Source organism: Oryzias melastigma, linkage group LG7 (genome assembly GCF_002922805.2).
Source record: "Oryzias melastigma strain HK-1 linkage group LG7, ASM292280v2, whole genome shotgun sequence".
Lineage (NCBI taxonomy): Eukaryota > Metazoa > Chordata > Actinopteri > Beloniformes > Adrianichthyidae > Oryzias > Oryzias melastigma.
In genome coordinates, this window is record NC_050518.1 from 26,841,087 (window position 1) to 26,864,918 (window position 23,832).

Below are 23,832 nucleotides of genomic sequence, written 5' to 3' on the forward strand. Positions count from 1 at the left end.
GGGGGGGGGGGTGAAGTGAGATCATGTCTAAAGAGACTCATGGGAAGATGAGCATTAAAGCACTCCTCCTATTGGAGCACTCTGAGTCACAGCGAGCGGAGCAGGAGGTCATTTCTGCCCACCGTTCTTGAATGATACAACTTCTAGCTAAATGTTTGCTTTGCTTTCCAAAAATGATGCGAAAGTTAGCTTCTGATTCGCGAGGACACTAAAGGAAATCCCCCTATTTCACATTTTCACTATTCAAATAAAAGTTTCACCAACAAAGCATAATGTAATCCAGGTTTGAGCAGTCTAGGTCCAACAGTTTTTAAACAGGACCTGGTCTTAGGTGGTCTAAGTCTGAAAAATAAAGTGGAATTGTTCCTTTAGTGGGCTGCACGGTGGCGCAGTGGTTAGCGCTCTCGCCTCACAGCAAGAAGGCCCCGGTTCGACTCCCAGCTGGGACCTTTCTGTGTGGAGTTTGCATGTTCTCCCCGTGCATGCGTGGGTTTTCACCGGGGACTCCGGCTTCCTCCCACCGTCCAAAAACATGCTTCATAGGTTCATTGGTGACTCTAAATTGTCCCTAGGTGTGAATGTAAAGGTGAATGTGTGTGTGATTGAGGCCCTGCGACAGACTGGAGACCTGTCCAGGGTGTACCCCGCCTTCGCCCATCAGTAGCCGGGATAGGCTCCGGCACCCCCGCGACCCCGAAAGGGATGAAGCGGTCAAGAAGATGGATGGATGTTCCTTTAGTGCACGTGTGAAAGTCAAGGCCCGGGGGCCGAATACGGCCCTCCAGATCATTTTATTTTATTGTTATTATTGACCCGATGTTATCTTACACTCATTTCTAACTTGCATAATTTTGACAAAATATATTTTAATGGAGAGTAAAATATTGAAAGTTATTTAAGGTTTAAGTTGATTTATTCTGGAATAATATTCCTGTCTCTTCATTATTCATAATTATGTTAAAAAGTTATGGTTTTAAAGTTTTAAAAATTGGCATTCTGCTAGCTTTTTGGGATATTTTGACATTTGATAAGATTTTTTTAGGCTTTTTGGAGTTTAGCTAATATTTCAGCTACATGCTAGCTGTTTTGGCTAAATAGGCTTTTCTTTTTAGGTATTTTAGTCTGTTTTAGGGTTAGGCTAATATTTAAACACTAGCTGTTTTGGCTAATTAGGCTTTTCTTTTTAAGTATTTAAGGTTTAAGGCTGTTTTAGGGTTAGGCTAATATTTAAACACTAGCTGTTTTGGCTAATTTAGTTTTTTTCTGGGTTTTTTTTGGATATTTTGTAGTTCAGTTATTTTTTTAAGCTACATTTTTAAGCTGTTTTTGATTTTTTTTTAGGCTAATTTGTCATTTTAGGTAATAATAATAGTAGCTATATATAGGCTTCAGCATTTTGGTGTTCTTTTTGTAGGATGTTTTGGAATTCAGCTAATTTTTCAGCTAAATGCAAGCTGCTTTAGCTAATTTAGTCTTTTTCCCAAATTTTTAAGCTATTTTGGAGTTAAGCTAATATTTTGGCTACATGCTAGCTGTTTTGGGTAACAAGGTTTTTGTTTTTTAGCTTTTTTAGGAAAATTTTTCATTTAACTAATATTTTAGCTGGCTATCAGCTTCAGCATTTTTAGCCATTAACTTCAGCGTTTTCAGTTATCAGCTTCAGTGTTTTTAGTTATTAATTTCAGCATCATCCGCTATCAGCACTAGCATCTTCAGCAGCCAAATTCAGCTTACAGCATTCACACTATGATTATCACAGGTAATGCTATGTATCTAGTTCATAATTATGTTAAAAAGTTACAGTTTTAAAGTTTTAAAACTGTAGTTTTAGAGAGTTCAATAAATGTTTCTCCTGTTTTGCCCTGTGACCTAAGGTGTGTTTTGGATTTTGGCCTCTTCTGTGATTGAGTTTGACACTCCTGCAGTAGCAGCTTCTCCATCAGCTGCAGCAAAATGCGGGTTATGGACAGAGTTTGACTCTCAGATCAGTTTGACACCCCTGCTTTAGTGCCCATGCGAATCAGAACTTGTGAATTGGAATCTAACTTCAGCTTTGTTTTCGAAAATGAAAATTTAATGTTTGAAAAATGTTTGAAAAGGAAACTTGAATGAGCTAATATCTCTTAACCTCACAAGAAAAAATATCCAGTCATTTTTTTTTTAATTCAGTAAAAACTACAATTCCCAGAGCCCGACTCCTTCACAGTTCGGTGTCACTGAAGCCACACGTCCTCTGTGGATAGCAAAGTGAGTTAACTCAGTGGTTTGAGAATATTCAGGTTTATAATTGTCCTCTACAGAAGACAAATTAGCATCACTGGTAGTCAGGCGGTTAAACTAAGAATAAAACATAATATAGACATGAACTTTTAGCTTTTTTTCAAGTTTTCTTTTTGTTTTTTGTAAATGTAGCTTTCTTTTCCACCTCTCCTGCTTCATGTTGTAAACTGACCATCATTCAACATGAAATCAGTTTTCTAAGGAGCTCACTTCCATTGCTTCGTTTCCCTCCACAGGAAGGAGTCTCAAACAGAAACCTCGCCCAGGTCTGTGAGCTGATTGCTTTTAAGCCCTTCTCATCTTCCTTTGGCTTCTCTTCAATTCTGCTCTTAGCTGCTGCTTAGCCACTCCTCTTGGAGAGTGTGTGTGTGTGTGTGTGAGCGTGCACCTTCCATGTGTGTGTGTGTGTGGACATGAACGTGGCTGTGCGATTTCAGAATGGTCACCCGCGTCTGCTCAAAGATCAGCTCCGGTTGGATGAGGCCTCACCAATCCGCTGTTCTTTGACCCTCTGGCTTTCAGCATCACCCAAGAAAACTCATTTGGAATTTGACCTCACTATTTCTTTTGTTCTTTACAAGGAAAATATGTGTAAATGATAAAAGTGTGGTAACACTTTAGGTAACCGTGCAGGTTTTCACCGCAGACTCTATAAATCATCTAAAGCTTATGATTATTCAGAAAACAGCTTTTGAAACAAACATATTTCTGATATAGCTGACAAGAAAAGGATGATAGGTAATAGTGTGGTTACACTAAAGTGTTACTTGCGTAGAGTTTGGCACATGCTCCTGTTCTGTGACTGTATCCACTGCTATTTTATCTTTTTGTGTCTCCTTTCCTGCCCACCACGCCAGTTATGAACATGCACACAAAGACAGACTTTGTGGGTGCTGCCCGAGAAACATTAGGTATATCTGCTGCACAGAAACTAATAACTGCACTGCAAGTTTGGCGTTTGTGTGAGAGTTTTTATTTTTAATTTTTATTTTTTCAAATGCAATTTAAGAATTCACAGGATAAAAAACCATTTCTATGGGTCAGTTTAAATAAAAAGTCGTTTTGTTGAGAGAAAAGGCTACTCGGCCTCATAAATGATGCAGATTTAACCTTTCATTTAAGATTCTGTCACAGTTGATTTATGGTTTCTGTTTAATAATGTCTTTATGCTCTTGATTTGCTTGCTGCCTTTTTGCCAAATCAGCCCTTAAAAACTGTGTTCAGCAGGCAATGTGCATATTGCTGAGAGCCGAGCAATTCCTGATTATCCGGCGGAGTATAGAGTGTGAGAATGAACCTTTTTTTGCACGCTTTGTTTTCATGTTTGCATAGAATGAGACCACAGCTCTTCCTTTTGAGACACAGGGCCACTTTGCTTCCATGCATGTGTGCTTGTTGTCTTCTGCCGCTTGCCTGACCTCCACTATGCTCGTTTGTGGACATGGCTCCTTCTGCTCTAGGAAGTTGCTCTTTTTCCTTTCCTCTGAGGTAAGATCAATCATCACATAATGTAGAATTCTACAGAATCCCCAAATGTATGCAAAAGTTAGGGTACACACATTTGACTATAAATAGATTTATAGTTATTTGCATAACAAAAACAAATTTGATGGTTCAGTTTCTTGCTTTGTTTCTTCTTAGTCGAAAGCCAAGTCTGAAGGAAAAGGTGTTTCCTAGTCCTTCCAAAGCCCCCGTTGGAAAAGGTACAGAAGATGGAGCTGAGGCGAGCCCCAGCAAGCCCTGGGGCTTCCCCGAGAAGAACCGAGGGCAGAAGCATGCCTTCAGAGTCCGGAGCGGAGCGGGTCGACAGAACTCGGAGGGTGAGGGAACCAGCAGGAACACGCTGTGATGAAGCAGCTTCTGAGAAAATCCTTGTTTGTTTCTGTTCAGCCAAGAACAAATCTCTGTAAAACCAGCCAAACATTCACCTCTGAGGCCGACAGCTCACTGGACTGTGACAGCTCATGACGTGGAGTACAACAGAACCGCGTCTCACTTTATGAACTCATTCCATTAGAACAAACAATGTAGACACAAAAAGAAGTATAGAAAGTACTTTTCTATAAATCTGTCAATCCTAAATGATCAAGCTTTTAAGGTTAATGTTCAAATTTGTTCACTGCATTTGACTCCTCCCCTGGGGGAGTGGTGAGCTGCAGACACAGCTGGGAAACGTTTGGTGGTTTAACCTCCTAATCTGACCCCTTAATGCTGCGTGTCACGCAGGGAGAAACTGGATCCCATTTGGCTTAACTCGGTCTGGATTTGAGCTAGGACTGACACGATTAGTCGACTAATCTTTGACTAATCGACAATTAAAATGGTTGACAAAAAATGTAATAGTCAGTTAGTCGTTAAGTTGTTTTATTTGGAGTCAGAGTGTAGTAAAGTTGAAAGATATAATGGAATTCTGTTAGCTTTTTGGGCTATTTTGGCATTTATGAAGGTTTTTTTAGGCTATTTTGAAGTTTAGCTAATATTTGAACTACATGCTAGCTAACTTAGGGTTTTGGATAATTTAGGGTTTTTTGTAGTTTTTTTAGGCTAATTTGACATTTAGCTAATATTTTAGCTGGCTATCAGCTTCAGTATCTTCAGCTAAGCTAATGATGGGAAATATGCTTACTTTACTTTATTGCGCATGACCCAATAAGTCGACTAATCGGAAAAAAACAATCAGTGATTAGTCCACTATTAAAATAATCGTTTGAGGCAGCACTACGCTGAACTCATGATCTTCCAGTCTCAGGTCAGACACTCCACCACAAGGCAACTGAGCTCTTACTTTAAATTCAGTGTTTTTTGTTTTTTTTTAGTGTTTCAGAAAAACAAAAAAACAAAGAAAACAAAAAACACAAACTTTGACTTCAACTATGATGTATTTGTTCATATTTCATGTAAACAAATCCAATATTTGAAATTTGTTTTCTTTTTAAACTTTATTTATTTTGGCTTTTTAGCTTTAGTTAAACCTCAAAGTCAAAGATAGGAACATTTCCAGCTTTGATTGATGTGCTGTCACTCCCCTGTTGTTTGTGCAGCTGCATGAGGACACGCAGCAGCAGCATCAGTTATTACACCAGAAAGGAAAAAAAACAAGACTTTCAGGAGATAAAATAAGAATAGAATAGAATAGAATAGAATAGAATGCCTATTTGTTAAGGTCCACAAGTATAATCAGATTAAAATACGTCAACATAATCAGTGTAAAAGGAAATGTATATAAATATAACATGAAGGTTTTGTGCACACAGTATGTTTAATACAGTAATTATGTAAAAATGTATAGTGCAGAGAAAATAATCAAAAATATAGAAATAGTAAACATGCACAGCACTTCTTAGTGCAAAATTGTTGTAAACAACAGAACAAAAATTCAATAATTTAAGTAGCTGCCAGACACACTGGTGCAACGCAACAGACAATCTCACAACGTGCGTCCCCCTATCCAAAACACACCTAAACATTTATTGAACTCTCTAAAACAGATGTTTTAAACCCTAAGTTTTAACATAATTGTAAACTAGATATATAGCATTACCTGTGATAATGATAGTGTGAATGCTGTAAGATGAATTTGGCCGCTGACGATTCTAGTGCTGATAGCTGAAAATGCTGAAATTGATAACTGAAATTATTGAAGCTGATAGCTAAAATCACTGAAGTTGATAACCGGCTAAAATATTGGCTAAAAAAAAAAAAAAACTTAGGTTGCCAAAGGAGCTAGCATGTAGCTGAAATATTAGCTAAACTCCAAAATAGCCTGAAAAAAAACATAGTAATTGCTAAAATAGTCAAAAAAGCTGCAGAATGCTTTTAAGCTTTAAAACTGTAACTTTTTAACATAATTACGAAAAATAAAAAGGCACAAATATTATTTAAGAATAAATCAACTTAAACCTTAAATAACTTTCAATATTTTACTCTCTATAAAAATAATTTTTGTCAAATTGATACAAGTTAGAAATGAGCACAATATAAATAACATCGGGCCGTTAATAATAATAAAAGAAAAATAATCTCGAGGACTGGATGGAATTACCCGGAGGGCCGGAACCGGCCCCCGGGCCTTGACTTTGACAGGAATATTTGAAACTCTTTTAAGGACATATTTAACCATTTGAGATCTAAAACATCGTTTTTTCCTCATACTTTCTTCTTCTTTAATAAAGTGTACTGCTAAAGCATGATCTCCACCTAGTGGTCAAGCTGAAACATCCTCCAGGAGAAGCAGAACAATGTTTCCAATGTTAATGATCTGAACATTTTAGTTAGAACTTCTCCTTTAGAGAATCCATGTAACACTGGATGATATTAACAATCTCATTATTTCACTGATACATTTACAGTATGAGAACTGGATCAGATTAATATCAATATATTCAAAACATATAGTAGATTATTAATGTATTTCTAAACAAATGTGTCTACATGTGTAAACTAAAAATGTAATTTAAGAAATAAAAAAAAAACAAAATCGGAATCGAATTGATTCAGGGTCTTGTGAATCGAATCGTTTCTGTAAATTATAATGGATACCCAGCTCTAAAAATCATCATTAGGTCATCATTTATCTAAATGCAGCATCTCTGTGATCCAGATGTAGATGAATAATAACACCTGAGGCGTCGCCGGTGATGCTTAAACATAAAATCTTAAGGTAGTTGAGCTGCTTTCCTCCTTCAGAATCTACTAGAATTAATATGTTAACAGTTGAAAAGTTACAGTAAATCAAAGGATTAAATAAATTCAGGAATCATTTAAATCTGACACCAAACGTTGTGATTTATGCATCTTCCATATTTAGAAAAAGAAAATAAATGTTTGCATGCCAGCCAATACTGGGATCCCCTTTGTGTTTGAGGTATGTGAAGCTGATCTAGTGTAATTTGATAAACTAACTTTGCAGCACTGGGCTGGAGATGCAGAACCACTGTGTGATCCGTCCTGACCGTTCTGCAGGAACGCTCATGTCCATCAATCATCACGATCATTCTCAACACAAAGTGTCTAAGTCATCATTTCTTTGCTTTTCAGTTGAACAAATTCAATCAATTCTCATTAGCTGTGTTTCTTCTCATGACATGTTAAAGTCCTGATTGAAATGCAGGATGAAGACTTTGGACTGAAGAGTTCTCCAGGTTAGACGAGTCATCATGTCACGGCTTCAGTTTTGACTAGAAAAACCATCTCTAGTGTCTTTATTGAGCAATGTTATAATAAAGCTAATTATTCAGCTCATCACTGTAGACTTTTGAGCTCAAGCATAACAGACTTCAGGATAATTAGACTAAAGCAAATAATATGGAGTCAGTCCTCTTGGAGGATGTTTTTAATCTCACTCCGTATTCCGATACTCCAAACATTTGCAGTTTTTCAAATAAAAACTTTAAAAATGGTTTGTGTTTTTTAAATACCTTCATCCAATACGTAATATGTGTACAATCAAAGCTGAAATCTTAAGAATGCAGTCATAAAAACTATACACGTTTTTACTGAGACACTTTTTCTTTATATTTTACAAGAACAAGAGTTTTAAATTTAGATTAATTATAATATTCCTCCTTATTTGTGGGGTTAGGGACAGGAGGAATCCACAAATACCCCCACAGCTGAAGGATGACTGTTACCGGTCCAACCATACTCATCACAAACACTCTGATCACGATTTGTAATACATTTATTAAAGAAAGATGGAATGTTGCTCAACATAAAGAGTTTTATAAAACTATTATTCAGAACAAAAGACTGTACAGCAGCCGCAGCAACCACGCACTTTTTGACCCAGATGAGGAGTGTCTCTGTACCTTAATTTAGTGTGCGCTTCCTCCTAAATCAAATAATAAACACTTAGGATGATAATTATTCTCCCCGATTATCTTCTTCAACTTATCAGGGTTTTTTCAGCCGTTTCTGATTCAGCTGATGGAGAGAGGAGCTCCTCCTCCTTCCCCCTCAGCTCTGCTGTGAGGAGATCACCTCAGCACCTCCATCAGAGTCTGCATATGCTGCAGACATTCCTATCTAACATGACATAGAGGTGTACGTCAGAGTGCAGATAAGATTGGTCTTTGACACTTCTATTTCCATGGATTTTGAGTCGTTTCAGCAAGTTAGTAAAGCCAATACCCCAAAAATGCAGCACTCATTCTGATACTAGCAATAAGTTACGTTTCTGTATTTTGGTTGGTTCATTTATTCATTTTACCAATATTGTTCTCATAAATGAGCATTAGTTGTCCAAACTGCAAAGCATAGTTCAGTTGGAGTCAATGCTCATGAGGAACTTGTTCCTGCTCTGTCATTTTTATTTCTAGAAGATAAAATATCTAAAACATCCTCCAAGACCACAGATTCCACACTGTTTGCTCGGAGTGTTAGTGTTTTGTTTCAAAGTGTTTTTTCTGACATTGTCACTCAACTGAGATCCATAACAAATCTTCCATTTCTCTCCTCTCTTTCTGCAGCAATTGAAGGTTTAATAAGTAAGACGAAGGGAGAAAACTGAACAGTCAAGTAACTGCATGCTGGAATCTGTTGAGACGTGTTCACTTGACATGAACCCCTCTGCTATGTGAATTCATCTCAGTGTTTACTATTATTGATTTAGTGTTTATTGACACTTTGAGAATATAACATTAAGGTATTACAGTGAAACACCTCACTATGGGTTCATGTTAAATGCCAACAAACCCAAAGCTCTCCTGAGCCGTTCATGCTCGGGTCCCTGCTTTGTTCTGCATGAAGAGACCTTACTTTCCCTACCAGATTTTAATTTGAGTCCCGCTTGGCATCTGTTTGCAAAGAGCTTCAGAAATATCACCTGCCGGTCATACCTGGCCAGCACTGCTAATTACAGTGCCAATCAGGAGCTGGTGGTGGAAGAGAGTCTGTGTCTTTCAGTAAAGCTTTAGCAGCTCAGCTCGATCCTTCAATTCTGCACTTCCTGAGTCTCCTCCTATTGGTTCACAAAGCTCGCTCATTGCACTAACAAAGCGACTGGCTTCAACCCAACTGGATAACTGAACTTTACTCCCTTAAAGATAAACGCGGCCTCTCTTTGCTTCTTTTCTGTGGATTTTATGTTGAAAGAGGCGGCAGAACTCAAAAACCACATTTCTGTTCTTCAGAGGCAAGCCTCCCCGGAGAAGAAATCGGAGATGACAAGAGCTGTAACTGTGAGTTTCTGGCTCAGGAGTTACCACCAGGACTGAAGGTGACCATCAGAGCAATCTGGTACGGCTTCACTTGTTCTTAATATTGCTTTTTCCAACGATTTATGAAAGTATCTGCATTTTTTATTGCAGTTTACTATTGGGAATAGCTTTTCTTTCAAATAAAATGCAAATGATTAGTGTCATCATTAATAAGTGTTGTATTTATTAAAATAAATACAACACTTATTCTAAAGACTTTATTTATTAAAGAATCACTTATTATAAGAAACTTTTTTCATAAAAAAAATCATAAAAACTTTATTTATAAAAATGCTTCTAATAAAAGCGTTATTTATAAAAAGCACTTATAAAAACTTCATTTTCATACACAAGCACTTACCATAAAAATATTATAAAAAAGGACTTATCATAAAAACTTTATTTATAAAAATGCTTCTAATAAAAGCGTTATTTAAAAAAAGCACTTATAAAAACTTTATTTTCATACACAAGCACTTACCATAAAAAATATTATAAAAAAGGACTTATTATAAAAACTTTATTTATAAAACACTTATTTAAAAAACTTTATAGAAAAACGTTTATTATAAAAACTTTATTGATTTAAAAACACTTATTTTAAAAACTGTATTTATAAAAACATGAAAAAAATATTTTATGTAAAAGTACACATAAAAACTTTTTATATAAAAGCACTTTTTATAAAAACTTTATTTATAAAAACATTTAAAAAATATTTTATTTAAAAGCACTTATAAAACCTTATTTTTATTAAAAAAAAGCACTTATTATAAAAACATCCATCCATCCATCTTCTTGTCCCCTTCTTCCCTTTCGGGGTCTCGGGGGTGCCGGAGCCTAACCCGGCTACTGAAGGGCGAAGGCGGGGTACACCCTGGACAGGTCTCCAGTCTGTCTCAGGGCCTCAATCACACACACATCCACTCTCACATTCACACCTAGGGACAATTTAGAGTCACCAATGAACCTATGAAGCATGTTTTTGGACGGTGGGAGGAAGCCGGAGTCCCCGGTGAAAACCCACGCATGCACGGGGAGAACATGCAAACTCCACACAGAAAGGTCCCAGCTGGTGGTTCTGGTTCAGATCCTGAACAGCCAGGATCTTGCTATGAGGCAAGAGTGCTAACCACTGCACCACCATGCAGCCTATATAAAAACTTTATTTATATAAAAAAAAGGAATTATAAAACCTTTATTTATAAAAAATCACTTATTATAAAAAACTTTATTTATTAAAAAAAACACATACCCCTTTGCCCTCCCACAACACCCAAAAACAATGAATTCTTCTTCATATAAGAAACTTATAGAAACGTGAGGAAACAATCTATTAGAAATCTATCTATGGGCATATACTTGTATACCACTTTTCTACCTTCCCTGAAGGCCCAAAGCACTTCACCGTCTCAGACACTTTCACATTCACACACTGATGGTGGCTCTGATGCCAAACACTGGCACCGACCTTCCACCAGAGGCAATCTGGGGCATAAGCAATAAGCTCAGAAAACACTTTTATGGTTTAGAATGTCAAAACTATTTATGTGAAAACTACTTATTTAAAAGTGATCTGATATTAAAAGGAGCCATTTTCATTGTTGTGGGTAAAACCTGACGTGAGCATGACATGGGTTTAGTGACTGTAGCTTGAACTGGATGGAGACATCTGACATGCGAGGCACGTGGTTGTGAATGGAGTTTATTCAAATATCTGTTGGTAATGTGAACTGGTGTATGATGCTGAGTGATAGAGAACGATGGGTCAGAGGTGTGGGTGTCCTGGTTCAACCGCCAGCTGGGAATGGCTTTGAAAGAATGGAGGGAGAGATCTATGTTAAGGCTGAGAATACGGGAACCATTATTGTTGGGGTGTAAACCGTCTGCTTTGAAGAGATGTGGTCTATTGTAAAATGATGTGAAGTTATTAATGTATGGAATACTCATGGAGTGACAGTAGGATTCCAACCAGATGTGAAGCTGACGGAGGCGTGAGAACATGATGTGAACATGAGGTGTCACCGGTGACGCTTAAACACAAAATCTTTAACATACTGTAACTTTTCAACCGTTAACATGATAATTCCAGTAGATTTAGAAGGAGAAAAGCAGCTCATACTGGAGCTCCGGTGTAAAAGAACTCCTACCATAAACCAATCTAGCTCTGGATAAAACTGGAGAGGAGAGATTCAGTCTCCGTGGTCCTTTGGCTCTCAGCTTTCCTCGCCTCTTCTCCAAACGCCACAAAGTTGCTCCAAGTCCAGACGAAACAAACTCCACTGAAAGACAGCTGCAGCCGTCCAGTCATAATAACTTTGCTTTAGCTCTCAAGGTCTGTTGTTAGGGAAAAGTACTCAGTCTGACGGTTTAGGATTCTCTGGAAAACATGCTTTTATGGTGGGAAAAGAATTCATGCAAACAGTAGAAATCTTTTTCTATAAGATACACGATTAACATTTAAACTCAGATTTAAAACATTGCTTTGTTCTGATGCTTTCAAGGTGCTGCTCCTTCTGTAGTCCTAAAGGTGCATTCACACAGAACGCGATTTGTGTGACAAATTCGCGTGCGCTGCCCTCTTTTGCAGCGCGACAAATTTGCTGCTCGTCGCCTGTCAAAAAATGTCTTCCTGAGCTTGATGCCATGGCCGCATGTGGGAGGAGCAACCAGCTAATGCATTTAGGATGATCTACAGCGCGTGTCAAAGTCAAGGCCCGGGGGCCGGATCCGATGTAGGTACCACATGTCCTCGGACTGCAAGATCAACTTGGGAGCTTGTGACTTGATGAAATGTAAGATTGCGATTGGTCCGGACCATTAGACCACCATCACGTGACATGGGATATGACACATGTGCCATTATGATGTACAGAGTCTCCCTGAGTAAAGAACCAAGGAGGTCCAAACAAGTACGCAATGAATCACAAAAGGGGGTGCAATATTTGCAATCGACCACAAAAACCTTGACAACAAAATAATCCATCATCCAATAGAGAGAAATCAGGCTGGGAAGCGTGAAGTTTGTGCAAAAATGGATGCTAGCGAGTAGCATGCTAGTGAGTATTTGCACGAAATTTTTTCAAAATACATCCTGCCAGTGTTGAACTTCTTTTTGGACCGGAGGAAGTCCTGCTAGAATATGCAGCGTTCACTTTCTGCTCAGTGGCATAAACACTGAGGAGAGCAGACATTAGTGAAGGAGCTGTCAATGCAAAATAATAAATATTTTTTATATATTTTCTTTTCTTTTTTAAAAAAATAAACTTGATTGTAAACATCAGTTTCAGTACAGAAAAACTGTGCAAAATAGTTAAGTCGTTTGTCTAAGTGGAGTTACCAAAGTGTGACGTCATCACAAGTCGCAAGCCCCCAAGCCGATCTTGCAGGCCGAGCCCATGTGGTACCAACACCGGCCCTCCAGGTAATTCTATCCGGCCCTCCAGAACATTTTACTTTATTATTATTAATGGCCCGATGTTATCTTGCACTCATTTCTAACTTGTATAATTTTGACAAAATATATTGTTATGGAGAGCAAATTATTGAAAGTTATTTCATATTTTAGTTGATTTATTCTGGAATAATATTCAAAGTTTAGCTAATATTTCAGCTACATGCTAGCTGTTTTGGCTAATTTAGGTTGTTTTTGTTTTTAGTTTTTTTTTAGACTCTTTTGGACTTAGGCTAATATTTACATGCTAGCTGTTATGGCTAATTTAAGCTTTTTTCAGTTTTTTTTATGCTATTTTGAATTCTATCTATATTCTCAGCTACTTGCTAGCTGTTTTGGCTAATTTAGGGTTTTTTCAGTTTTTTAGGCTATTTTAAAGTTTTGCCGTTTTTTTCAGCTACATGCTTGCTGTTTTGGCTAACCTAAGTTTTATTTTTTTTAGACTAATTTGAAGTTTAGCTAATATTTAGCCATTAGCTTCAGCATTTTTAGCTATCAATTTTAGCATCTTCAGCAGCTAATTCAGGTTACAGCATTCACAACTAGAATTTTTGCAGGTAATGCTATATATCTAGTTCATAACTACGTTAAAAAGTTACGGTTTCAAAGTTTTAAAAATGTTCTTTTAGAGTTTTCAATGAATGTTTATTTTGTTCGGTTTGACCCCCCTGATCTACGATGTCTGTAGATTTCTCACTAATAATGTATGAAGACATAGATGATGTTGAGGAATCAGGTTAATTTATTGTGAAGAGTTCTACAAAAACATCAGTAATCATGTCTCCATGTTTGGGTTTATATGATTATTATTTAAAGATTTTCCCGGTACAGGGGGCTGTGTCAGTATGACAGCCGCCTCCACGGTGTTTCTGTGTCTCTGTGTCTGAGCTTGAAGGCTCTCTGTCTCGAATTAACCCGAGGGGAAAAAATAAAATTAGGAGACCTTTTTCCTTTATATTTAATGTCTGGATGAGTCCTGAGCCGGCAGCCTCCGGACCCCACCGTCGCTCTCTGTCTGCCGGCGTATAGAGCGAGTGAGCCCCGCCGCAGGAGTGAAAGTCACTGAAAACATCACGTGCCCAAAGCTGAGTTCCTGATTGGTAGATCCGATGTGCTGCCCCATTCATGGCTTGTCGCTCAACTCGAGCTGCTGCCAGACCTTTGTGACGAGCCCGTCGCTCAAATCGCATCGCGGGACTTCAGATCACCTCATGTCGCGTCTGTTCCGTTGACTTAACATTGAAACTGGGCGCTTCTACCGCGCGAATCATGTTTAGTGTGAATGCACCTTAAGAGTCTCAAATGATGTGCTCCTGGCTGCTGACCGGGGCCAGTACACTGTCCTAGTGCTTCTTGGTTTATTTCTTACCTCAGTGGAAGAACTTTCAATGTAGCTGTTGGTTCTCTAACCTCTGCAATAGAAAAGAATATCTTGTGGCATTCTCCAAGGATCTGTACTTGACCCTATATTATTCATCTTATATATGATTGGGAGATTTATTAATCAATTCAGCCACATTTCCTATAATTTGTATGCAGATCCAACTCTGCTGTTGTCAACACAGGGTCCTCTACTGCTCTTTCACGGAAAATGATTATAACAAACTACAAAATCTGTTGGATTGTTTGATGAGCATTAAAACATGGAAGTGTAATAATTATTTACTCTTAAACACTCCGAAAATGGAGACATCGATTTTGACTCCAGAAAATAAACGTATTCCATCAACATCTCGATTATCTGAGTTCTTCTGTCCAGTCGAGTCTTAGAAACCTCAGGGTGTTGTTTGAGAAGTCTTTGTCCCTACACAGCCACTCAACACAGATAATAAAAAACAGTTTTGATCATCTGTGGCAAAAATAAAAAAGTATTTTGTCTCGATCTGACCTGGAAACAATTATTCATGCTCTTTAGATTACAGTAACAAAACGTTCCCTAAACGGTCTCAGGTGGACCAAAGGCTTTTAACAGGAACCAGTGAACACACACACACAACACTCCTCTGCTGTCTGCTTCACACGGGTTACCTATCAAATTTGAAATTGATTTTGAAATTTGACGGTTACCAACTTTACTTCTGCACGGTCAAGCGTCTCAGACCTTTTCACCAACTTCAAAGTGTGGACTCTTGTAATGAGCCAAAGGAAGATAGCTGACATGTTAAAAGAGAAAAGGGTTTGGAAAGTTTTTGTTATTTTGCCAGGGTTTCTGATGTGACTGAACATGTGACAGATGGTTTGAGATGACTGTGTTTTCTCCAACAGTGTCATGAAGTTCATGGTCTCAAAGAGGCGGTTCAAAGAGAGCTTACGACCGTATGATGTCATGGACGTGATCGAGCAGTACTCTGCAGGACATCTTGATATGCTGTGTCGCATCAAGAACCTGCAGTCCAGGCAAGTTCAAATCCGCTGGTTGATGCAGTCATTTTTTACAGTTGCTGTAATGAAGAGTTTTACAACTGAAAAACATTCAACTAAACCAATGAAAGCTGGATCAAACATATTTACATAAACTGAACATAGTTAGGGTCCAAAAACTAGCAACAAGTCAAAAATATAAAAAGTAGAAAATATTTTCCCTTTGTGTTCAAGTTCACACAAGACTTACTCATTTACCAATAAAAGTCCCACTCCGATCATCTTCTGATCTGTTATCAAAGCGTTTCCAGTGTTTTTTATTATTATTAAATATGCAGTTTTTATCCAAAATAAATAAATCTGTGTCATTTTCTAAGACATAATTTCTGCAGAGCAGCAGAAGTTCATAAGAAATTTGCATCTGAGTTGTGGGCGGGACAGTTGATGTGGAGAAATGCCTCCTCCCCTTCATTTCCCCATAACTCTTTACACTCTCTCCCACTAGCTTACAGCCCCTCACACCCCCAAGCTAACATTAGCGGTGCAACAAAAGTGGCAGCAATCTCAGAGCTATGCAGCCGTCCAGTTTAGATCCAGATTCCATCTCAGACGAAGAAAACAAAGACGGTCATGGATCTATTTGTCTCCAAGTGGATGCGTCAGAATGGGGTGGAGCAGAGAGCTTATGGCTCCGCCTAGTGTAGTTTCTACATCACAAATACAATTGTTTTACAACGGCATTTTATCATCTGCTCCTGATTTACAACAATCGGACCTAGAAAAGTTGCACTACCTGCCATTAATTGTCAGTGTGAATGGTTTTTGCTGAAGATGCTAAAGCTATTTGCAAAATGCTAAATTTGCTAAAAGATTTGAAGTTTCCTTAAAAAACAATGATAGGTCGCTGAAGTTTGCCTAAAGTTTTAAAAATTGGTAGGAAATTTGTTAGAAAAAAGGGGCAACAGTCACATTTTATGAATCCAGAGGAATTTTCCTACATTTTGCTGAAAAAAATCGTGACTCTGTGACCAACAGTATTTGAGTAATAGCAGTTTGTCGGGAAAATTTTCATCTTAAAAAAAACAAAATTAGCGGCTTCACTCTAGCTGTGACATCATTCACTCTAGATCAGGGGTCAATCGGACAAGGGGATAAAATCCAAAACACACCTTAGGTCACGGGCCGAACAGGATAAACATTTATTGAACAAACTAAAAGTACATTTTTAAAACTTTAAAAATGTAACTTTTTTATGAACTAGATATATATCATTACCTGTGATAATGCTAGTGTGAATGCTGCAAGCATTAGGTGGCATGTAGCTATAAAAATAGCTAAACTTAAAAATAGCCTAAAAAACTAAAGAAGCCTATATTACCCTAACTCCAAAACAGCCTAAAAACTTTTTTTAAGAAAAGCCTAAATTAGCTAAAACAGCTAGCATGTAGCTGAAATATTAGCTAAACTCCAAAATAGCCTAAAAAATCTTCGTAAATTTCAAAAATAGTCCAAAAAGCTATCAGCTTTAAAACTGTAGCTTTTTTACATAATTATGAATAATAAAAAGTCAGGAATTTTATTACAGAATAAATCAACTTAAACCTTAAATAACTTTCAATATTTTACTCTCCATAAAGATATATTTAGTCAAAATTACCGTATATAAGTTAAAAATAAGCGCAAGATATCAATCATCGAGCCATTAATAACAATAAAAAGAAATGATCTAGAGGGCCGGATAGAATTACCTGGAGGGTCGGATCCGGTATTTTAAAAAGCTGAATATACCATGAATTGCTGAAGAGATTAAAGTTTGAACGGTGCCTCTAGTGGAAATTTTCAATGTTTTTGACGACTCTGAATAATTTCTCTTTCATTTTCTATGGCATATTTGCTCAATATTTCAAAAACTATAACATTCATAAATTCTAAAAATACAATCAGTAATGTTCTGAACGAGCTGAACGTTTAGATTGCTGAAATGGCTGAAAGTGTGATTGAGTTTGTACATGTTGAAAAAGTTCACAGAAAAGAGCAGGATGATCACAACAGTGTCAGTGTTTTACAGCATTCACACAATAAAGGAAACCTGCAATTGTTACCCTAATTTTCAGAACATATGCCCCCCATCATCAAAAATGTGAAAAGAACATGTTAAAAACACCAAAAACATGATTTTTATTGGAGTGGGTCTTGAAATCATAGTTAAATAAATGACTTATAGGAAAACATTTTGAAACTTGAGTTTTGATTAAAAAAAATCAAAGCAATAAAATAATTGCTTGATCTGGAGGTTTTGAGAACCCTGTGCTGGTTCAGACTCAGTTTAAACATTGTTCTACATGAGCATCTGTTTAAGGACAAAAGAAGCTCTCAAACTTGTAATCAGGATAGACGGTTTTCAAACAAAGTGTCTAAATGGTTTCGTCACATGTGAAGAATCTAGAAAACACAGCACACATAGACCTTTTTAACATGTATTTCTGGTCATTCACTAACATTGTGGATACACACATGTTGTGTCATCGGTTTGCCCGTCTCATTCGTCCAGCCACATGTGTTGTATCAGGGCAGTTTGGACCCACAGACAGTGTAACTAATGTCACTCCTTCACGATCCATTGGATGTAACATTGATGTGTTCTTCTGTATCCGCTTTCCCTCTCGTGAATAAGCTCCTCCCATGTCGGTGCCCTGAAGGTCTAACATGTAGAAGAAATATATTCCAACAGTGAAAAGCATCAACACTTTTCATCCATGAAGCAAGTCAGACTGTCCTGAGTGTCTGGAATATATTGACTCTTGTTGTCCCATAGCTTCTGTGATTCCCACACTGCTTCATTTTGCATTGCACTCATACCGTCTCTGTGTGCCTTGCCAGGATAGATATGATTGTGGGGCCTCCTCCCCCAACTACACCTCGCCATAAGAAGTCCACTGAAGGTCCTAGGTTAGGTTAATAGACTGCACCTTCAGAATGACCATTTGTATCTGCATTATGCTCCTTATGTCATAGAAGAGAGACTGGAAAGCAACATGCAACCTTGTCATTTTGACTGACGGACCCTTTTGAGTTCAGGCCACTTGATCTTTCTCATTAAGATCCTGATGCCAAACAGAAAGAAGCAAAAGAGACGAAGATCACCAGATTCTATGACAAATTACATCCAGATTCTTAAAAAAGCCGATTTTCCAAACATTAATGAGCCTCATCATATGGCCTCACTCAGCAGGGCTTGGAAGTGCTGGATGCTTGTTTTAATAGCGCAGACTCAGGGTGAGCTCCCCTGCTAGGATGCAATGTCAGTGAAGCATGACGCTAACAGAAGCATGCTAACCAATGCATTTTGGGCTCCGATGGAAGAAAAACCAAGAAGTCTGCTTAGACCACATGATGCATGCATCCACATCCTTCATCAGAAACAGTGCTTCTCATGAGATTTCATGTCTTTTGATGTGTTGGACGACACTTTGTTCTTTCATTGGCATTCATTTCCAGCCTGACTCCAATCACATCCATGATTTTTTTCTTCCCATATGAAATTAGTTCAATTTTTGGACATTATATAGTGATAAACTAGAAGTCTTGAAGCTCTCTTTCAGAACATGATTTCTTATTCTCATTCTGGATCTTCTGATGTTGTAGAGTTGACCAGATAGTTGGTAAAGGGCCCAAAGTGGACGGAGAGGCTCCAGACGACCAGAGCATGATGGGACGTCTGGTCAAAGTGGAGAAACAGGTAAAGGTGTTCTACCCATAGAGGTTAACGTCACTGGAGATGGCACGCAGGCTTTTTACTATTGTCCAAGATATGTACAGAGCGACGCCATATTGGAATGGTAGAAAAACAATGAGACATGGTTTAGCAGACACAGTAAAATGACCAGAAAATTATTCATTTTGGTCTGATTTTAAAAAGGAAAAAACTCTGATAATCAAAAAATTATTCCCAGGTCATGGTAATAATTTTTTTGAACAAAGTGCAACAAATGAATTACATTTTTTTAAAATAAATACTTTATTATATAGGAAACACAATGCATACCTGATACATGGTTGTGATTTTATTCAAATCTATGCACAGACTAAGATTTATACAAACTGTTAGACTCTTCGCTCTGTGTTTATTAATGGAACGGTGGGTAGCCGACATCGCCGTAAACCAGGAGACCCCAAACTATGGCCCGCGACCCGGATCAAGCTACACTATAAGAAACGCAGATTGAGACCCACATAAACATGACTTTTTATTCAACCCTTCTGCAGTCTGAACTATGATGGGAGAGGATCAGCCGTTAATTGGTTTAATAGTGATTCACTTTTTCTTTATTTCTTCATTATTATTACTTTTCTTCCGTACATTTTTTGAGGTCTTTAGCTCTTCCGCTCATTCAGCTATTAAAATATTCAGCTCTATTTATGCTAGCTTTTTCGACTGTTTTGGAAGTTACTAAGAATTTCTAGGCTATTTTTGGGTTTAGCTAATAGTTTAGGAACAGGATAGCTGTTCTTAGGCCAGTTTCTATTGGCTAATTGGAGATTATCTAATATTTTTGTCTTATGCTATCTGTTTTGGCTAAATTAGACATTTTACCAGCTTTTTTGTAGCTAATTTGGCATTTAGCCAATATTTCCGCAACATGCTAGCTGTTTTTGCTAATTTAGAATTGTTTTCATTTTTTTAAGCTAATTTGGCATTTCAGCTTCAGCATTTTTAGTTATCAATTTCAGCATCTTCAACTTTCAGCACTAGCATCTTCAGCGGCCAAATTCAGCTTACAGCATTTACACTATCATTATCACAGGTAATGCTATATACTATATATCTAGTTTTCAAAATGTTTTAGTATTATAGTATAATATAGTATTATATTTAGTAGAAATGATTTATTTAAGATTTGGCTACGTGTGTCTTTCTGGAAAACCGTAAATGTTTACGTTTAGGCTGTAATTGTTACACTTTTTCTGTGAGCCTACAAATTGCCCCGACATCAGAGAAGAAAACAGTCATGTGGCCCTCACTAGAAAAAGTTTGGGGACCCCTGCCATAGACCACTAGCGCTCGTTATATATGGGCCAGTCCGCGCCCGGATCAGCGTGACACGGTCTGATACGACTGAGAACAGTGCAGCCGTCGACAGCCGCACCGGTCCCCATGGTCCTGCAAGCAGGAGAGAGTAAGCACTCTATCTACGGTACCGGAGCGGCGAGGTCCGGGTGGCGTCTGCTTTAAAGCACACAGCCGTAGACAGCCGAGAATTCACCCCCGTTCTAGAAGTGGATCCACCCAGCCTCTATCAAAAGGACTCGGGTACCAATGTGACAGCGGGCAGGCGGTCTTTCATACGACACATTTCCCGGTCCGTCCATCGGACGGAGATTCATCGCTGATGGACTCTTTCCTCTTCACTACTGAGGAAATCTGGTTAGTTTATTTTTCTCCACTTAGTAATCTGATTACCAGCAGGTCGTCTGGTCTGATCTGAGGTCTAACACACATACAAATACCACCATCATCCTCCATAAACATAAAGATCGATGGTCCTGCTAGAAAACATGGAAATAGTGTGAAGTCTAAAGATGTCATTGACTTTGAATAGACTTCAAGATCAGCCTAAAGGTTCATTATTGAGAGTAAACTCACTCAGATCTTGTTCAAATGTTTTCTAGAAGTTCTCCTTTATCAGCTGACTACAATAATTTACACATTCTAGGTTTTCCAGATCTGTTTGTGCAATTGTAACACAGCAGTAAACAGGCATCAATACCATTCCAATATGGCGTCCAACTTTGCATTCCCAACAAGCTAGCATGTCACCTCTAGTGATGTAACTCGTTGGTTCTACCAAGCTACATCTTTCAATGAATCCATACTTCTTCAGAGCCGGTCTCTCCTCTTACAGGTGGTCTGTATGGACAGAAAACTGGATTTCCTGGTGAATGTTTACACGCAGCGTATGGGCATTCCTCATTCTGAAACAGAGGCCTTCTTCAACTCCAAAGAGCCGTATCCGGCCCCGCCTTACCAAAGCCTACTGGATATCAAGGAGGAGAAAAATGGCAAAGAGGAGGTGAAGGAGCTGGTGAAGGTAAAGACGTACTCCGCACCGGATGTCCCGTGCTCTGATGGGCCTTTGGAAAGGAACGATCCTCTCCTCGGTCAGCCAGTGCCAAGGTCCGTGAGCACTCCATCTGGCAGCAACAGCCGCCCCTCTACCTCCTGGAAGCACCAGCTGCAGCACCCCCTGAGCCAGCCTGCCTGGGGCAGCAGCATGGCCAACACCCCCTCACCACTTGGTTTCAGCGGGGATCGTTCTCCCAACCTGTTCCGCCTCCCCCCTCCGCCTGCACCGTTGCACGACCGGTCGTCCTCTGGTCACGGCGGCAGCAGCAGGGAGACCGCCTCCCAGAGCCGGAGGCGCCACAGGAAGCAGAGGTGTCAACAGGACGCCGCCGCCGCCGCCGCCGTGGAGAGTGACACGTCTCTCTCCATCCCATCTGTCGACCACGAGGAGCTGGAGCGCTCCTTCAGCGGGTTCAGCATCTCTCAGGCCAAGGAGGACTTCTTTGGACCTCCTTTCTTCACCGGCTCAGGAGGGGGCGGAGCCGCCGGGACGGAGGCCGGAACCGGGCATTCACTGTGTGCCAGGGTCAGACCCTTCATCGCCGAGGGGGAATCGGACACAGACTCTGACCTGTATGCTCCCTCCCCTCTGTCCTTCACCGGGGAGGTGTCATGTGGAGAGAAGGGATGGCCAGGACTGAAATAAGCCTGAGGACTCCTGCTGGGAAGACGGAGCGACTGATTGACAGAGGCGGCCCCACCAGCAGACACTCCGGTCATGAGGAGGGTTTTGGTTTCACGAGAGCTTCAGCTGAAGAGGATACAACTCTAACCTCATACGAAAGAGCGCTTCCTCCTTTATTCTACACATCATTTGCTGATTCTTCTACAGCTTAGATGGGTTCATTTGAATATTTTAAGATGTTTAGGCCTTTATCATTCAAATAGAAATTTAAGATAATTTGGATAATTATTATCTGTTAAAACATTATAAAGCACTTTTTTATGACGACAACTTCATTATTCAAGGAGTTTGTAGAGATTTTATCACAAGATTGTCTGGAAGTCTGAGTCTTACAACAGTTTAAGACGTCACGATTGGATTTTTGCTACACGGATAAAGATGTAAAGGTGAATGCTTTCTGTCCACATCGGTTCACGACTACAGGAAACTGTCCCTGGAAAGGACACTGACCAGTCCATGAACTGGTGAACGTCTTGCATGGCATGTTTAAAGGTTGACTGTTAGAGCAGTGATGAGCAGGCTAGAAACCAAATATTAGCAAAAAAATATAAATACATCTGCTTTATAACAGTTTACCCAGAGAAAAGGTGAAACATAAAATGCACGACTGGTTTCAGGCTACACTGTTTTTGATGTTTCTATAGGATTTTGCTTGAATTCCAATGATATATCAGCTTGTAGGGCAATTACCCTTCTTTTTGGGGCAAACATGTATGCCGTTTTTGTGCTGTCTGCACATGGACAACATTAGGGGCTGGATCTGATGCTAGCTAGTAGGATTTGTATGTCATCTCATGACACGCTCAGAGGAAATCGGATGTTTGCTGTTTCTCATGCGGACACATGGTTTGCAAAGATCAGATTCCTCAATACTGTGACAGCAGTGCATCAAACGAGGAATTGCAAGTCAGCCAAGAAGCTTCATCTTTATCTTAGCATTTTTAACATTTCATAAAAGCAAACATACATTTTGTAGAAATTGTGGGACAAAAACATTTTAGATGGAGTTGATTAACTTGTATAAAAGGACACAATGTTGAGGCAAAGCTGCTTCAGTAAAGACTGTTTAACCATAAACTACATTTGCTTAAAAAACCTAAAACTAAAAAAAAGAGACAAACTTTGCAGCATGTTTTATAGAACCAGCTGGAAGGCCTGAAAGATTTTTCCATGACAGCAGATCCTCGTTCAACACCATGTAACTGCACCCTCATCTTCTTTGACAAATAAACTTTATACATTACTGACACTTTTCTGTCCTTTTTATGTGTTTGTATTTTTGAAGGAGTCTTTAGGTCTGCAACCTTTAACGCTAAAAAAACATTTTGGTTTCTTTCAGACCAAAATCCAGTGCGAACCACGAAGTATCACTTTACTGTTTAGAAAACTACATTTGATTGATGTTTGTGATCATTCATTTATAGAATGTTGTGGGACTTCAGGTCGCCTGGCGTCGCGTCTGTTCCTTTGACTTAACATTGAAACTGGCTGCATCTGAAGCATGATTCTCATTCGGTGTGAATGCATCTTAACAGCGGTGTCCGTGACATGAAGCTGTAGTTGGGGGGCAGATGGAAGAGAAGTTCCTTTGAAACAGACAGGTGAGGTTGAGGGGAACTGCATCAAGAACAACTGAGAAGTCCTTCACAGAAACGGGGATCTGATAGAGCTGGATCAATTCTTGTTGATTGAATGATTGACTAATCTGATATTATTATCAAACCACTGTTGG

The 23,832-nt window shown here is 38.9% G+C and overlaps 1 protein-coding gene across 4 annotated transcripts in view; it reads left to right on the forward strand.

Annotated features, from left to right (window-relative positions):
- Positions 1 to 23,366, forward strand: part of LOC112159535 (potassium voltage-gated channel subfamily KQT member 2) — a 51,405-nt gene extending 28,039 nt beyond the window's left edge. The window contains exons 10-18 of one of the 4 annotated variants that reach the window (XM_024293671.2): positions 2,517 to 2,546; positions 3,138 to 3,191; positions 3,922 to 4,100; positions 7,374 to 7,421; positions 8,748 to 8,765; positions 9,411 to 9,516; positions 15,196 to 15,327; positions 18,937 to 19,030; positions 21,195 to 23,366. In XM_024293671.2, coding sequence (XP_024149439.1) covers positions 2,517 to 2,546; positions 3,138 to 3,191; positions 3,922 to 4,100; positions 7,374 to 7,421; positions 8,748 to 8,765; positions 9,411 to 9,516; positions 15,196 to 15,327; positions 18,937 to 19,030; positions 21,195 to 22,061 — 1,528 coding nt within the window. In that variant the 3' untranslated portion in view covers positions 22,062 to 23,366. The remainder of the gene's footprint in view (positions 1 to 2,516; positions 2,547 to 3,137; positions 3,192 to 3,921; positions 4,101 to 7,373; positions 7,422 to 8,747; positions 8,766 to 9,410; positions 9,517 to 15,195; positions 15,328 to 18,936; positions 19,031 to 21,194) is intronic. The other 3 variants (XM_036212939.1, XM_036212941.1, XM_036212942.1) reach the window with 3 other exon arrangements.
- Positions 23,367 to 23,832: the final 466 nt, after the last annotated feature.